General features: G+C 33.8%; 1 protein-coding gene across 4 annotated transcripts in view; it reads right to left on the bottom strand.

The window, feature by feature from the left end:
- Window positions 1-14119, bottom strand: part of LOC105212248 (myb-like protein P) — a 122703-nt gene that overhangs the window by 39339 nt on the left and 69245 nt on the right. For 2 of the 4 annotated variants that reach the window (XM_054231215.1, XM_054231214.1), the window contains exon 3: window positions 4057-4401. In XM_054231215.1, coding sequence (XP_054087190.1) covers window positions 4057-4401 — 345 coding nt within the window. Of the gene's footprint in view, window positions 1-4056; window positions 4402-5483; window positions 5765-14119 lie in introns of those variants that run through there. The other 2 variants (XM_054231216.1, XM_054231217.1) reach the window with 2 other exon arrangements.

Raw genomic sequence — 14119 nt, 5'->3', positions numbered from 1 at the left:
ATATTAAATATATAAGGGTCTATACCAGTCTGACACTTTCAAACACCGATTTTTTTATTTTTTACTTATTCAATAGTTTATACTTTCAAAAATAACCTGTGAAAACGGTAAGGTCATATCTTGCTAGGTTTTCAATTACAACTTCTTTAAACGCATTTTTCTCGAAATGACATTTTTCATAATCGCTGTCATCATGACTAAAAGGGAAATTGACCGATCGACTTCAAATTGAAACTTATCTGATATTTTTTTGCCTGAGAATTGTCAATTTGGCATTAAAAAACGACCATTTTTTAATCTAAAAAAAAAAAAAAAAAAACGAAATTGTTTTCAAAAGTACGCCATTTTGTTAATATTTGAGATTTTTCACAAATCGTGGGTCATTGTATAGGAAATACCTTCAACTTTAATAACCTTTTTGAATTTTTTGTTTCAGCTACTCATTCGTTCGGAATCATATCAGCAGTTAGGGAACTTGTTTTGGCACCGCCGAAGATAGCATATAACTCCGTTATTTTTAAATATTTTTGGAAAAAAACTTAAAATATAGCTGAAAATATACTTTATTATATCCAAAAAAACTTCGAAATATGCGATCGAGTACTTTAAAAAATTTACAAAAATCCCATTACACTGGTATAACCCCTTAAAATCGTTTTATGTTTGAGTTCATGATATTTAAAACCCGTTGAACAATTGTAATTAAACAATGAACAAATGAAGTACAATGAAAATGGGTCTTATGTAATATTCAGGAAATTTAAAAGTTACGTATACTACACGTATTACCATGTAAACACATTTGTACTGCTCAAATATGAGTAAGATAAGGTTTTCAAGAAGAAAAGTTAGATTTATTTTAAAGAAACGGATTTGCTATTATGTTTTAAAAATTGATTCGGGGAAGTGACTGAATTGGATAAAGTCCACTCGAAAAGCTTTATTTGCGATCACTGTTTTTGGATCCGTTGTTCCCGCGTAAGTCTATTCATTATGAAATGGCAAACCAAACTGAGCATAAATAATGTAACAGCTACTTCAAGAAAGTACTAGGCAATACTTCTACACGTCTACAAAACAAACAATTTATATAAGAAGGTTTTGAACATAGAGCTAACAAATCTTGAATCCTCATTTATGTAGATATTGCTAACACGTTTTATTATTTTGGTTAAAGTTCTTATCTTCCATTTGAATACCTCCTATTCATATTGTTTATATAGAAACAGAATGGATATTGGCAAACAAAATATTTTGAGTAGTCTTGTGATAGAAATTCAAAAAAGAAAATCCATGTTTGAAATCAAATATGATTTCCTCATTCTAAGTTTTGGTGAAAAATATGGTCAATGATTTTATCAAGAAATTACATTGAGTGCAGATATCTGGGAAAATAAATTTGGACTGTATTCGCTCAGTAGTGTTATTCTGAATTCTGATCAATATTTTGTAAAAAGTTTAAGGTTTGAATGCACTACCACCAACAGAAAGCTCTAGCAATGTTTTCACACAACAACAATTGTAGTGATTATAGCAATAATACACAATCTAGCTGAATAACGCGAAAAACGCAACTAAAATTGTTTTGCATACCTAATAACCTTTCAGAAATTTTGTTTGGAATACGTGTAGTATGAGTAATTTTAGTGCTTTTAATAAATCTCAATTTGAAAGGATAGATTTATTTCTTTAAGAATTTATACATTCCATAACTCAAATGTACGTGTAGGTGTTGTAATTGAAAACAAACTTACTAATGGAATACAAATAAAATAATCTTCATTTTCAATGTATACAATTCATTTATTTTTGTACTGAGTCCGGAAAAAAGCAAGGAAGGGATAAGCGCCCCTCTAACAATGATCTACGGTTTCGACGTATTCAATCTTATTAATGACTTTAATGGTTACAATAAAAAAAATTCTTTAATGAAAGTCAAATTGTTTAAACTGTACAATACGTATAAATGAGGAAAATTATAAAACTTTTTTCATTAATTGTCAAAATATTATATGCGCAACCTATACTGAGAAGTGCCTCAACATCATTCAGTTTATAAAATTATTATATTAAATCGGACCTCAACAAAGAAAGGAAGTAATTCTTAACACAAATTGAAATGATTTCAATTTACTGGAAATCTCTAAAAGAGGTGACAATAGTAAGTAGTGATAACTAATGCAGGTTTGACACAAAAAGTGAACAGAAACCACTAAAATGAAGTATTAAATTTAGCAAAAATAAGAATTTTGGTGACAAAGAAGCAACAAGAAAACCGGTAAAAATTCATAAAATATAAAACATACAAATTTTAAAGTACGACTGTAGTCTACTTATTCTATCCATTTAAGGGGCTATACCACTGTGACATTTTCAAAAAATCGTTTTTTTTTATTTGTTTATTCGATAGTTTATACTTTAAAAAATATCCAGTGAAAGCGGTAAGATCGTATCTTGAATAGTTTTTGAATGACAGCGTTCTAAAGAGCGACCGCTCGCTGGTATAAGCAGCTATAGTCGTAACTTAAAACGCGCTTTTCTCGAAACGACTTTTCTCAAAATTGCTAACATCATAACTCAACGATACATTGACCGACCGAATTCAAATTTAAACTGAGTAATGATGAATATGTTTACTATACAATGACCTACCATCTTTTTGATTGGTTGAAAATTGTCAATATGGCATTTAATACAAGACCATTTTTTTTACCTAAAAAAACGAAATTTTTTTTCAGAACTACGCCATTTTGTTAATATTTGAGATTTTTCACAAATCGTGGGTCATTGTATAGGAAATACCTTCAACTTTAATAACCTTTTTGCATTTTCTTGTTTCAGCTACTCATTCGGCCGGAATCATGTCAGCAGTTAAGGATTTTTTTTGGCATATTTGCTGAGCATATAGCATATAACTCCTTTATTCAATATTTTTATAAAAATAATTTTGAAATATAGTTGAAAATATATATATACTTATTATGTCGAGTACTTTCTTTAAAAAAAATTCACGAAAATTGCTTAATTTTTCATAGGTTATACTGGTATATCCCCTTAAGCATTGCTTATTATGATAATTGTATTGAATACAGATTTATTAAATAATGGCTTCATATTAAATAATGGACTTTTAGCTTTTTAGCTAACTATTTATTTATGCCCTATTTATTCCTTTTAAAAAGGTTTTGTTAATATTTATAAAGGGCTTATTATTATAAGACTATATACCACATATCAATTACTGAGCAAGGCTTTGTAAACTAGTCTAATAAAGAAGAGCATAAGAAAAAAATGTCCTGAGAAAATCAATTTTCCTCAAGCAATTCCAAAGAGTTCTCAAAATATTTAGATATCCGATGAGTATGTATACAGTGGAACTTCCATAACTTGAACTTTTGACTTGGCAATAGCGTTGAGAAATCAAATTGCATACTAATTTCCTTTCATAACTCAAACTTCCCTAACTGGAAGTTCTGCATAACTCGAACTATTGAATATGCAATAGAGACCAAATTTCATACAAACTGCCTTCCATAAATCGAATTTTTCGACCAGGACATTATACAAAATTTAAAATTTTACTACCGAGGCAGAATCTTAAAAGAGTCCCTCTATATCGCATGGAGGCGAACAAAAAATATGATATTACACTTATGGATTGCATAAATTATCTAACACAAGACATGGGATACAGATGTTTAGAGTCAAACAATAGCAAACGGCAAGAAACAAAATTACAGAATACATGTTTTAGTACATAGAATTTTAGTAGAAGTAAATACATAAATAAAACGGTGTATAAATCTATATTTTACAGCTTTATGAAAAATTTGATGTTTTAATGAAACTCTCTATAATTCGAAGTCTCTCTAAGTCGAAGTTTTTTTGTGGGTTATGGTGATTCGAGTTAGAGAAGTTCCACTGTATGTATATAAGTTCAGATCACTATCTAGAAATCATCCCATTCATTTGTTTAACTGTGATCTCCACCCCTGGGATCGAACTCAAGAATCTAACATAACTTCTAAAACTTGTAAAGCAAATATCTGAACTCACCTCTTCATCGCCGCGCAGCTGTTTGTCCAACGTGGAGACATGCTCGAAGAATGTCCAACTCAAATTCTCAGCGCTATTCGGCAAAATATGCGAATTGCCAGCGTTTTGCTGAACTTGCTGCTGTTCTTGCTTAGCCAACTGATCGCGCACTTTTTGTTGTTGCTTTTTCGTAGTGGCTAATTTCAATGTATTGCTACTAGAAGAATGCGGCAAAGTTTGATTTTGCGATTGCGGCAGTGACGTTGAAGCGTCCAAATTAAAATCTAAAATATGTGCAGCAATGTCGACAGTATCATTCACCATGGCAGAGAAAGCCAAACACTGAACAGAACGATTGCTGACGCACTACAAACGAAAATGAAAGAGGAAAGAAAAGTGAAATATGAGCACATTGATTTATTTTAATTGTGTTGTAGTTGTTTTTATTTTGTTTTTGTATATTTAATTTCTATGGAGCATTATATCAATTAAATGTATTGTTTAAATTTAATTGTTATTTTTACTGAAGTGCGCGAGTATGTTATGCGGGTGTTTTATCATTTTTGTTGTTATTGTTTTTTTTTATTTTTGCAAACACACACACAATTTTTATTGCCACATATTAAATGTACTCAACGATGCGTGCAACCATAAACACTGGTCATACTCGCGTTGCATGCGTCAGAAGTCAACGCGTGAGTGAGTGAGTGAGTAAGTGCAGTTGACTCGCCGTTGAATTTTCCGCACAAATTATTAATTAATTAATTAATTGATGAGCGAGTAAACACACGGCGGCCGCGAGAGAGTTAAATCAACAAGCGCACAAATAAAACAATATAAACCGTTAAATGGTTGGCGAATGCGACAGGAGTCAGGAGTCTGAGTCTGGACTGCATGTAAATATGAGGAGACAAAAACAACAAAAAAATATAAAAATAAAAATAAAAACAGGAGAAGATAAAATTAAACGTTAAGTACGAGATAGGTAGTAGAATTACGCAAATGATTGCAACAAACACGGCGTGATTTTACGACCTTGTCAATATGTTGCAAATGCAACAGTGCATGACCGAAAGTGTGATAAATGAGAGTGCAGCGCCAGCTTTTGTCCAGCCAAATTATATGATTTTCCAATCAATTAAACGAGAAATTCCAACGGCTACTGCAGCCTGACTCCGGTTGTCCGGTTGTGTTGGCCAGGCAACAAAGGCGAATATGCTGATGCCAGCAATTGCAGTGATTTAATTGCGCGTGAAATGACGCTAAATTCCAGCATGTAAAACTGCAACAACAAGCATGCATTGGTGGCAAATGAAAAAATTGGAAACATTTTATTTTTTTTTTCGAAGATTAAATTGACACACGTCGTATACGCAACATTATTAGCCACACACTTGACAGTTATATTAATACTGTTATTAGCAATACTTGCAACATCTTGCACTCACCAATTCCACAAATATTTATTTAAACACTAATCACCGAGCGCCGAATGATTCATAAAAGTAATACAAATTCGCTAAAAATTTTTTTTCCAAAATGTTTCTTAAAAAATATTTTTTTGCTTCTCTATTTATAGTTAATCGCTCGATTTTCACCTTTCAATTAATTATTAATATTGCACTTAGCGCTTTCACCGTTTTTTTGTGTACACGCGCCGCCCTGCACGATTTGCGAACTGTTCACGCGCACGCTTTGCCAAACACTGACTGGTCAACATCTTCGGCGGCAGTTTCAACACTTCGTGCGACGCGGCGAATCGCTAAAGCGGAAAAGCCGTTGCCGGCAGCAGCTTTGCAGCAGTGAAATGCTTTGCAGCCGAAAATGCTTTGCAGTCAGCGGAAAAGCTTTCACCATCAAGTGCTCATTTTCAGTTGCGCTCTCTTTCTGAGAGTAAATGTGAGTGCTGGACGCGCAATGTTTTGCTTTGCATTGCCGGTTTGTTTACATCGCTCATTGTTACTGTTGTTATTGTTGTTATTAGAGTTCAGTCAGCAACACGTGGTTAGCAGCACATTGTGCAGTGTTTGGCTTCCACAACTCGGGGCTGTGCTCGTAAATTGCGATACTTTATTGTTGTTTATTTTTTGCGTTGCTTTTTGTTTTTCTTTTTCGACTGCTTAGTAGTTGTTGGTTTTTGACTTGTAAGTGCGCTTAAGGGTTGAAATTGGCAAGTTGCACGTGTAAAAGTGCGTAGAGTTGCCAAAGTTGAGTAAATAATTCAATGTCTATAGTTTCAAAGCAACAGAAAGATACAAAGAAAATATAATATGGTGAGAAGGCACGATTCTTAAATACCATTAAGTGGTTTGTGGGATTGTATAAGAGGTATTTGAAACCAAATCCTAACAAATTCGTGTTCCAGAATGTCATACTTTTATTATTTCTCAAAAATATAAATATTGTAAAAGTTCTAAGCTCAGCTAAGCTGGTTCTGGGGGTATTTAGTTTAGTTATAAACCTTGGATAACTTATATATTTGATGCCAAAGATTTTCACTCAGGTTTCTTTTAAAGTTTTACTTAATGACTTTATGTTTCTGTCTGAGTCTTAAGAAATATTATTTTCTAATAGATCCAATTTAGATGGCAATATACCCTCAATTAGTCAATTCAATATGAAGCCATTCAACTAATACCCAAAATGGGTAAATGGGGACGGAATTGCGGGAGTATTCATAGCCTTTTCCTTTCAAATATCTAGTTCACTTCACGAGGTTAGGAACGATGCTGGGACGACCGTGTAAAGGTGGGGAAGAAACCTCTACGACAAAACCGGAAGTCCCGGATCTAGGCTCGGATGCAGGAGACCAATCAAAGCTATGATAGAGTCTCAGAAATAGTTAAATGTTAGGGGTCCACATGGATTAGGATACATTGACTTCGACAGTGATCTATCTGAATAGGTCTGAGCTAGGAAATATTTCAAGTTTTCTTCGTTTTTAAAAGCGCCATGTGATAAATAAAAAGAAAGAAAGGGACTTCCGAGTGCAAATTAAATACATACATATATTAGAGTTAAGCTTACAAACTGAGTACAGAGATTATTTCAACTACTAAAATGGATTTCTGAAAGAAAATTTCCATCACTAGGCTAGCTTAAGTTCTATGGATGATCTCTACGAAGTAGAAGATCACACTTGAACTGCTAATAGACCTTAGTTCATTCAGAAAAACTACAATAATTATTGTTGGATAGCGTCGACAAACCGCCTCACACTGTTCAGGAATGGTTAAGTGCGTTATTTCTAATTAATAACCTGAATATCCGAAGGGTGTGAGATTCATGATGTGTTAGCTTTGATCTTACACAGACGGCTCAGCGAAGAAAGAAGTATTATAATGATGCTACCTCGTATTCTTCGAATACTGTACTTATCTAAAGGCATGTAATCTTACCGCAAGAACACCGGTTGGACAAAATCTAATTGGAATCTCTACAATCCTTCTGAAGGCGAAAATCTCAATGGAAATTGAGAAAGGTCTTTTGCAACAGTGCAATTGTTAGCAGTTTGCCAATTCGGAATCAATTAAAATCTATATTGAATCTTATTTTCCACTTCAAAACAATACAGAGTGATAATAGGATTAAAGAATGAATATAAAAGATTCCATCCAAACATGAAAAGGACCTTTCAAGAACATTGTATTGCAATGTTCAAAAAAATTTTGCTGATAAAGTAAGCTATTATACAATGGAACTTAAGCTTTTGCTTAACCCCTTTTATTATACCCAAAACGAAAACGGTATTTTTCTTCCACTACAGGTGTCCAATGCCTGAGCAGTATCTACGCAGGTGAAAATATATGAAAAACTAAAATAGCTTATTCCAAGCAAAAAATGCGGATCAGAGAAATCATAAATGGGTCAAAAGAACTAAGTATACATAAACTCAAGCAAATACTACTGCTTTGGGATCTCTCGATCTAATCTTTACCGAAGTAAGTTACTAAGTTAACCCCCTCTAAAAATATAAAGCAATGTTTGAAAAGTCAATGGTTAGTACCAATATTATAACAAGACCTTGGTGCAAGTTCTCCAAAGCATAATATTTATGAAATTAAATAGTAAGTACATTCTAGAGTAAGCTATCAAACCTCATAATGTTTATATCTCACTCGGTTGCCATTATTTAACTACATACACTTGCCGTTTATTTTTCCAAATTAAGTAAACCACTCCAACCATAAAAAAAACCAACACTAAACTTATTCCACACGAAATACTAATACTACAGAACATAACAAAAACTTAAGCTAAACTCATTTAAACCTTTTAGCCTCGCAAATGTCCATAGAATTCGCATAATCCATTCATTAAAATAACACCAGCAGCAGCAGTTAAGCAGCAGCAGCGACGGCATTCAACTGACTTACCAAGCAACCAACTAACTTACTTACAGCAACAACAATAACAACAATTTATTTAAAACAACTTTCAGTTGCCAGCAGCATTCGCACAGCAGCTTGGGGGCAAACAAAAGCGCCGCGAAAACAATAAAATAATGCTGGAATGAAAAATGCGCTGGCTGACCGACTTTATGAACACGCGTGGATGGCATGTATGGCGTGAAGGCGTGTGGTAAGCACCCAAGTACTAGATGCAACAATGCTGCAGTTTTTGACACTTGAACTGCAACCATCGCGCCGCGGCCACCAGCAGCAAACAACAACACCGAACAATCTGGCAAACTGTGCTATTGTAACGGGTGATTTTTTTGAGGTTAGGATTTTCATGCATTAGTATTTGACAGATCACGTGGGATTTCAGACATGGTGTCAAAGAGAAAGATGCTCAGTATGCTTTGACATTTCATCATGAATAGACTTACTAACGAGCAACGCTTGCAAATCATTGAATTTTATTACCAAAATCAGTGTTCGGTTCGAAATGTGTTTATCGACAAATTTTGTTCAGCGATGAGGCTCATTTCTGGTTGAATGGCTACGTAAATAAGCAAAATTGCCGCATTTGGGGTGAAGAGCAACCAGAAGCCGTTCAAGAACTGCCCATGCATCCCGAAAAATGCACTGTTTGGTGTGGTTTGTACGCTGGTGGAATCATTGGACCGTATTTTTTCAAAGATGCTGTTGGACGCAACGTTACGGTGAATGGCGATCGCTATCGTTCGATGCTAACAAACTTTTTGTTGCCAAAAATGGAAGAACTGAACTTGGTTGACATGTGGTTTCAACAAGATGGCGCTACATGCCACACAGCTCGCGATTCTATGGCCATTTTGAGGGAAAACTTCGGAGAACAATTCATCTCAAGAAATGGACCCGTAAGTTGGCCACCAAGATCATGCGATTTAACGCCTTTAGACTATTTTTTGTGGGGCTACGTCAAGTCTAAAGTCTACAGAAATAAGCCAGCAACTATTCCAGCTTTGGAAGACAACATTTCCGAAGAAATTCGGGCTATTCCGGCCGAAATGCTCGAAAAAGTTGCCCAAAATTGGACTTTCCGAATGGACCACCTAAGACGCAGCCGCGGTCAACATTTAAATGAAATTATCTTCAAAAAGTAAATGTCATGAACCAATCTAACGTTTCAAATAAAGAACCGATGAGATTTTGCAAATTTTATGCGTTTTTTTTTTTTAAAAAGTTATCAAGCTCTTAAAAAATCACCCTTTATTAACGGTCATAATCAGTAGGTTGGATGCTTATGCATGTGTGTGCTTTGCATTTGTTTTTATTTCATCTAAATGGGTGAGTGTGTGGGTGAGCGCTTAGCGGCTAAACCATAAAACCATTCATTAGTGTGTAGAAATTATGGTGCAAGTCAAAAGCATTTAATTTCACCGCGAATGCATTGCAACACAATGAAAAGGAGTCAAATAAATATTGCTATTGTTGTATATATTTTGTTTAACTCCATTAAAAGTGTACGCGTCATGAGCAGCATAAAAACATTTGAAATGTTTTAGAAAGTATTGTACTCGGATGGTATGTTAGTGAAATAAAAATATATAGGCGTGATTTCTTAAGATTTCTTAGAGTTTCAAAAAGGTTCAACCAAGGTTCGTTCGAAAAGTTCAAACGTTTTTTTGTACTCTTGCAACATCTAAGACCTTAATCGAGATAGATATAGATTTATATAGTATACCAAAGTAAAAATCAGGATGATGAGACGAGTTAAATTTCGGCTGTCTGTAAGTCCGTCCGTAAAAAAAAACTTTAAGATACTAGTATTCTCTGGGGTTTCTACGCCTACAGAATACAGTTAATCGTTTTTGGGATAGAGGAAGCGCTGCACTCATTTTGGTATAAACTTTGGACAATGGGCGTGGAACTTCCAACTTCTGTGTAAAACCCTATATTTTAGGAACTATTCGATTAATTTCAATCAACTTTGATGCGTGTTTTAAGTATGTCGATTGCCTTTATATTCATAAATATTATGATTCATTGGATTTTGAACTTTTTAAATGTCTTTATTATTATTATAAGAGAACGACAACTGGTTTCAGTTTGAATCTCTACCTATGATTTGGAGTACCTAACTAAAGTAAAATTAATAAATTACTCATATGCAATGTATTACGCAATTGGCATTGGAGAAGCATTTAATAACTACAAAAGTGACGATGTAATAATAAACTCCCTGGATATCCTATAAAAACTACATATGATAAATGAATATTTAAATGCTCTAATTACATACCAGAGAAAAATACTAGGCGAGGTAAATGAATTCTTAGTAAATAAAGAAAAGTAATCGCGATCTTGGTAAAATTGAATATTTCTGCATATATGTAATCTATACTACTATTATAAAGAGAAAATATTTGTATGTATGTTTGTAATGAATAAACTCAAAATCTACTGTGCCGATTTCAAAAATGCTTTCACCATTGGAAAACTACATTCACCCCTAGTAACATAGGCTAGAATCTCAATTTTCTGGAAATAGTACCCGGGTGAGGGTATTAAAAAGACTCCGTGATGTAGAATCTTATTCTGAAAGTGAAAATCGTCTTTCAAGTCATTCTGTTCGCATCGAAATCGCGTGCCAGATAGTCGAGTAATAAGCGCTCGCTGCTGCTTGCTGAAAAAAATTTCAAAAGCTTCCAAGCTCGCACTAGAGAGTCGAACTCTGAATGTTCCCAAGGCCTTCATAATCAGAGAGAAAGACAACGGACATCAAAGACTTTAGCGACTAGATTTTAGAGTTATTTATATTTTGCAGACATTCATCACATCTACTTCGAAACGAACTTCAAAGAGTAATACGACGGTCGAATTGGTAAAAATTCTCTTTTCTCAAATATCATTCTAACACAAAATATGTTTTACCTTCTGAAAAAAGCATGCCTAATTCTGGCTCAACTGAGATGTCTCGTTGTTGTAGTTAAAAAATAATGCAACAAGACAAGTTTAATAACGTCACATTCTTATTTCACTGTTTTATTTTCTACGCCTCAGAATGAAATTTTTATACAATATGGACGCTGAATTTCAGCACATTTCTGCATACTCAACTCAAAAATCGTGTTTTTGAGTTATGACAATACTCATGTAAATGAGCGATATGTTTAATAGTTTCATATAAACTGTATAAGTGTATCAACATCTGCGAATAGTATTAATTTAAACCTGACGGACATATAAACCAAAAATAGAACCAATTACGCCTCAAAATAAATACATTTTCCTTAGTAAATACTGCCAATGCTAAGGAATCGGAAAAAATGGCTCGGTGAAGAAAAAATATTAAAGAATTCTTTTTGAAAGTTGAAAATAAATGTTTGACTTTAAACTTAACTTAACCCTTTCATGTCAGAATTAAAATGGGCGGAGCTAACATTTTTTTTAGGACAGATATATATTAGCCTTAACTCAAATATGAAGTGATAAAAATTTCAAAGTCCTATGTATCCTGGTTCATTAGTTAAAGGATGTTGCTTATAGGCACAAATTAGATTATTATAAAAAAACTAAACACTTTTTTCGTGAAAATTTTTTTTAAATAACTCTCTTATCTTTACTTATTTATATAGTTCATTTTGTTTTAAAATAAAACAGTTTTTTTTTATGTTTTTGAGCACTTTTTGTATAAACACTTCAGTATAACTTTTTCGCGAAACCGATTTTGACAATTCCACTCTGCGGAGAAGGCCTACTGAATGAATACGTGCACAGCTCATTACAAAAAATGTAACTGTAAGCTTGCACAACACATAAGTCTACATAATTGAAAAAACCGCTGGTCAGAAATATTTAAATAACGAGAGTTAGAAGCCGATAAGTACAATGTTGCCTATAGGCAACATTTGGCATGAAAGGGTTAAAGAACACAAATCGAAACCGGGAATATCATAAATTGAACTTTTTTCTTAATGAAGTTCATGTTCATCGGTTAAATCTAAGAAAGAGATGGAGAATATTGAGAAATCCAAGGTAAAACTTGAGAATGTTGGAAATATCCTGAAATAATCGATTTGTTATGGTATCAACTCTGGAATGTATTTGTTTTAAGGAGTTGCAGTGGTAATAGTTTTAGTGGAAAAATTATAGAGATAAGTTAAAGAGCGAAACCGATTTTCCATAATTTTACTGTCTAATCTATTTTATAGAAATAGACTTGGAAACTTGAGTCAGACATGTTTAATGGGTGTATAATTGTGCAAGGTTATTCGAAAACGTTTTAGAAATCTAGTAAGATAATTTCCAGCCTTGATTACTTCGTGACCTTAGAAGTTATGGAATGCACACCTCGATCTGTCACATTTACAGAACTGTAAAGTTCGTTGTATTCAAAATAAATTTATTTAATAAATATATGTATGTATGTGTAAACATTTGCAACAGGCAAGGGGCAACTTTTGATACCAGCACATGTAAAAGTTTATTTTGCAGCCACAAAAACTTTTCATTGTCATGTGAGTAAAAAAAGCATCACCAAATAAATACGACAAATACAGACAACAACAAGATCAACATATGACTATTGTGACACCACTTCATTCACACCTACGAGCAGGTGCTTACACCTACACACTTATTTGCCTACCTTTACACCAGCACTTTTGAACAATATTTATTCAAGTGAGCATAAATAATAAAGCAATGGAGCTCCCAACGATGGATGAGGGGTTGCGATGTGTAAAACTTTGATGCTGTTTGCCGGTGCCAAATCCAGTTTGACTTAAGTTGGAAAATTACAAATTATAAATGCATAAAAGCGAAGCGAGTTTCGCAGGGGAGCAATTGCCAGCCGTCGCGTGAAGCATGAGACAATGAAGACACGACACAAAATTGTGGCATGCAACGGCATTTAAAATCGCATAAAAGCCGGCACATGTGGATTTGTTGTATGGGTTGGAAGCCACGGAATGAATGAATGAACAGCTGCAACGGCTGCAATGGTTGTTGTGCATTTTGGTGGCTTTTGTGGTGAATTGCTAAACGGTACTTGTACCCATACAATATATGAAGCACTCTGTATATATTTGTGGGTTTGTGTGTACCGTAGAATGAATGTCTTTGTCAACACCGCAATACAAATGCAATTTATGCGCTTAACTAGTGGAGTAGCTGAAAGGAGAGTAGAGGAGTAGATGTTTAGTTGGTGGCGTTGTGCTTAAGAAAACAGCGCAACAAAGCAGCGTTGGTTTTGGCAGCTGTAGTGTATTTTACCACTAAAAAGACAATGAATGCCGTATAAAATATAGAACAATTACACAAAAGACTCTTTCTCAAGCGCCCACATATAAATTTACTCGCGCTCAACTGTCTCTATGGTCTAATCTTATTATGACATTTATGAGAACCTAAGTAGATTCTACACATACAGATTTATAATGTAAATGTATGATAAAGAGTTAAAGCTCGATAGGAAATCATAGTTATGAAGACCAATAGGAAATTGTTAAAATATTTCTGAAATTTGACATATGTGTTCTTAGGTCGAAAATTTTAATTTACAAAACTTGACTATGGTTAACTATATACAGTCAATATCGGTCTATTTAGGAGGCATTTTAAGAAAATTAAGTGAATAGCTTTTTATGACAGTAATGTGATCTAGAGGTAAAATAGGATAAACTTAGTTTCGAACTCCCCATATAACGGGGGTC

The sequence above is a fragment of the Zeugodacus cucurbitae genome, chromosome 5, assembly GCF_028554725.1.
Source record: "Zeugodacus cucurbitae isolate PBARC_wt_2022May chromosome 5, idZeuCucr1.2, whole genome shotgun sequence".
NCBI lineage: Eukaryota > Metazoa > Arthropoda > Insecta > Diptera > Tephritidae > Zeugodacus > Zeugodacus cucurbitae.
The sequence above is the reverse complement of the archived record's forward strand: the minus strand, read 5'-3'. Positions and strand labels throughout refer to the sequence as shown.